At 42.1% G+C, this 3,286-nt stretch overlaps 1 protein-coding gene across 1 annotated transcript; it reads right to left on the bottom strand.

The window, feature by feature from the left end:
- Positions 1 to 664: 664 nt before the first annotated feature.
- LOC110892418 (extensin-like) lies at positions 665 to 1,861 on the bottom strand. The gene has a single exon (XM_022139584.1). The coding sequence runs from the start codon at positions 1,859 to 1,861 to the stop codon at positions 665 to 667; it is 1,197 nt and encodes a 398-aa protein (XP_021995276.1).
- Between the last annotated feature and the right edge of the window lie 1,425 nt (positions 1,862 to 3,286).

Raw genomic sequence — 3,286 nt, 5'->3', positions numbered from 1 at the left:
CTCGAAGGACAATTAACTAGTTTAGAAAACTTGTCACGGATCACTTTAAGATCTGACCACCAATCACTTGGATCAATGATCTTTTAAGGGTCGAACGAAGTTCATCGCCTTATTGACAAGAAGTTTAATATTAAACCTTCATTGTCATTATTACACCTTTGCTCAAAGGCATACATTCTTAAAGAATGTCTTGGTGTACACATCATATTAATGTTTACAAGCCATGATTCGCATTGATCATTTTAGCTTTATGTGACTTGGAGAAACCCAAGTACCTTTTGGAAGCTTGTGTGGTTTCTCGTACCGCACGGTTAGGAATGTTAACATGTTTTCAGATGTTAACAAAGATTTATTATCTTAAAAAGGTTGTACCATCATAGCCAATTAATACATTAGCTAGGTTATACCTCTAAGAGTTTCTTTGGCAGAACAATTAAAAAGAATAAGGTGTAATAAAATACACAATTAAAAACCAAAGTTAAAAACTTCATTACGATGAAACAAATACAATTGCCATCAATGGGACTTAGGAAAAACAAACACAAACTACCCACGCAGGGGCAAACAGAAAGGGAAATAAGTCCGCGCAGGGACTTGATATGAAACTTAAACAAATGTCCACGCAGGGACACAATTACAACAATCAAGAAAACAAAACAATCCTCTACTTCTTCTTCCCTTTTATAAGGTTCGCAAGGCCTTTCATAAAGCTATTATGCCTTTCCTTATTCTTCTTAGCCTTGTTTTCAACCTTATCTAGCCTTTCCAGGATTTCCTGGGTTTGTTGCTGTTGCTGTAGTTGCTGGGAAGGAGGCGGCTGGTACGACGGGTACTGGTAACCCTGACCCGAGTATACAGTAGGATGCATAGAAGGGTAAGTAGAAGGATAGAGGTGATGGTATTGTGCAGCAGTAAGATATGGATCTTGAGACGCATAATCCGAGGGGTATCCTGTTGGGTTCTCAAAAGGATTGTACCCGGAAGGATCTGGGTACGTCGGGATCGGGTTATCAAAACCCACAGGCGGCACAGATGGTGCATATGAAGCTTGCGGAGGATTAGCCTCCGGTGCCGCATTTGAGGGTCCACCCAACTGGGGGTCCTCTGGAATAGGAGGATAGGAACTCGAACCACGAGGAGAACTGAAACGGGGTCCTCCTCTTACGGACATGCGGGCGTTCCTCCGTCGCCTCGGAGGCTCGGGAGGTGGCGGTGGCTGCTGCGGTGGCTCCTCTATTGGAAGTGGTGGTGGTGAGACAGCTTGAAGTTGAGGATCGTCCAAAGGTGGTTGGGCTGGAGAGCCATGGTAAGAGGGTGTAAAGAACCAGTCATAGGTAGCCATCCTCTCCTGGAATGAGTCAGGCCAACTGTATGGTGATCCCTGAAACGGAGACCCACTGGATATGCTGATAGGATGACCCGGGGTTCCTGTTTGCATTTCCGGAACGGGGTCATCATCCATTTCCATTTCCTGAGAGAAATGGTCCTCAGGGACCAATGGGTTATAGCCAAGAAAGTCGTTGACATAATCGGCGGGGTTGAACTGTCCTGGAGAGTATAGAGATTCGGAATGGTGAAACGAGTGGGATTGCAACGAATGATGAGAATGGTAAGATTCTTGAGAGTGGTGAGATTGTTGGGAGTGATGTGACTGTTGGGGTTCATGAGGAGCAAGTAGTCCAAAGGACGGGTGAAAAGAAGGTGATGAGCTTAGCGAGGCAGAATGCCTTGATGGCTCGAATGGTTGACCCCACAAGTCACGAGAATCAGAAGTGGAGAAAGACGCCGATGGAGTGCGCCTATGGGATGGTCCTGCTGACGATGGTCCTCCACGCATGGGACCCTTGCCACGTCCTCGCATTCTTGGAAGCATAATGATGATTCCTGTTTAAACATGAAAACAAAAATAAAACAAAACATAAAAATAGCAAAGAAAAGTAAAAGATGCATCCTAGGTCATTTGCCTAGACTCGAGAGTCTAAGGAATGTGCTTATTGTGTCATTGAGATTAAACATAAAAGGTTAGTGTTTAATTCACTCAATGTTGGCTCTGATACCAACCTGTCACACCCCAATATTCCACGTATTACCGGTGGGCCCGGTGGGGAGTATCGTGACGTAGTTGATATCATCATTGTCAATACACACAATAATATAGCACAGCGGAAGGCTGGGTAATTAACTATTACAAACCATACTGTCTGTATGTTCGAGTATATGAATAGTACAGACGGGAATGTAATAAGATCCACAGGCAGATCATAATGTACAAAGGAAAACAAAAACTACAGACTCCGGGTATCTAATGGATTTGCAAGATCCTCTATGACACCCTATAGCTCCAGCCTATTTCGAGAAGTACCTGTCAATCAATCTTTAGGAAAATACGTCAGTATACACTGGTAAATACAATTTAACTGACTCATTTTGGAAATGTTTAAGAAAATTGGTTTAGGTGCTCAATGCACAAATCATTTATAACTTGGGACGATCTTTATTAAGATCTTGTATACAGCTTTACATATTTGTCATACAAGTGGGGCCGATTTGGAAGCCGGACATGATTAACTAACTCACCACTTATAGAACCCACAGAGGAGTTATCCCCAACTTGTGGGTAATTTAATAGTTAGCATTTGCATCTGTCAGGTGCATGCCTGCACCCCGTGCATAGGTCGTGGCCATTAATAACTTAAATGAGCCGAGGATATCCAGGACACGGGCGTTAACCCCCAAATGTTTACGTTATCAAATAATACAGATTAAAACGGGTTATGCGGATTTATTAAATCACAATCTGACAAAATAATCCCATACCCGACCAAGCGGTATTAATATACCGTATCCCAAGCCCGTATAGGGAAAATAAGTTAAAAGTATTTACCTGATGTAGCAGTAAATTCCTAAGTTTCTTGAAAAGGCACTTTTTACCGGAAGCTATAAATCTGTATAGAAGGTTTAATTTATCTATTAGGATGCTAACGGGTCGTCATATAGTCGAGGACTTAGACCGGCTAGCTAGAAGGAAACCTTACGGTTCTAAACGCTAGATTAAGCGGAGACCGGGATAGAATGTGATTTAGACCCGACAAGCTTGGATACTTGTATAATATGGGTAAACTAAATACATTCTGGAAAATGTGGATTAAATGATAAGGTTTAGCCTGTTTCGGCTATTTTACGTAAACTAGTCACGTAACCGATCCGAACGCATAAATGCGTAACGGGTAACCAAATGAATTATATACAGGTCTTAATTATAATTATGCTCAAAGTATATTAATAT

The sequence above is a fragment of the Helianthus annuus genome, chromosome 12 (genome assembly GCF_002127325.2).
Source record: "Helianthus annuus cultivar XRQ/B chromosome 12, HanXRQr2.0-SUNRISE, whole genome shotgun sequence".
Lineage (NCBI taxonomy): Eukaryota > Viridiplantae > Streptophyta > Magnoliopsida > Asterales > Asteraceae > Helianthus > Helianthus annuus.
The sequence above is the reverse complement of the archived record's forward strand: the minus strand, read 5'-3'. Positions and strand labels throughout refer to the sequence as shown.

Excerpts from the sequence above, each read along its gene's own strand:
- LOC110892418 (XM_022139584.1), bottom strand. The coding sequence starts at position 1,861 with ATGCGAGGACGTGGCAAGGGTCCCATGCGTGGAGGACCATCGTCAGCA.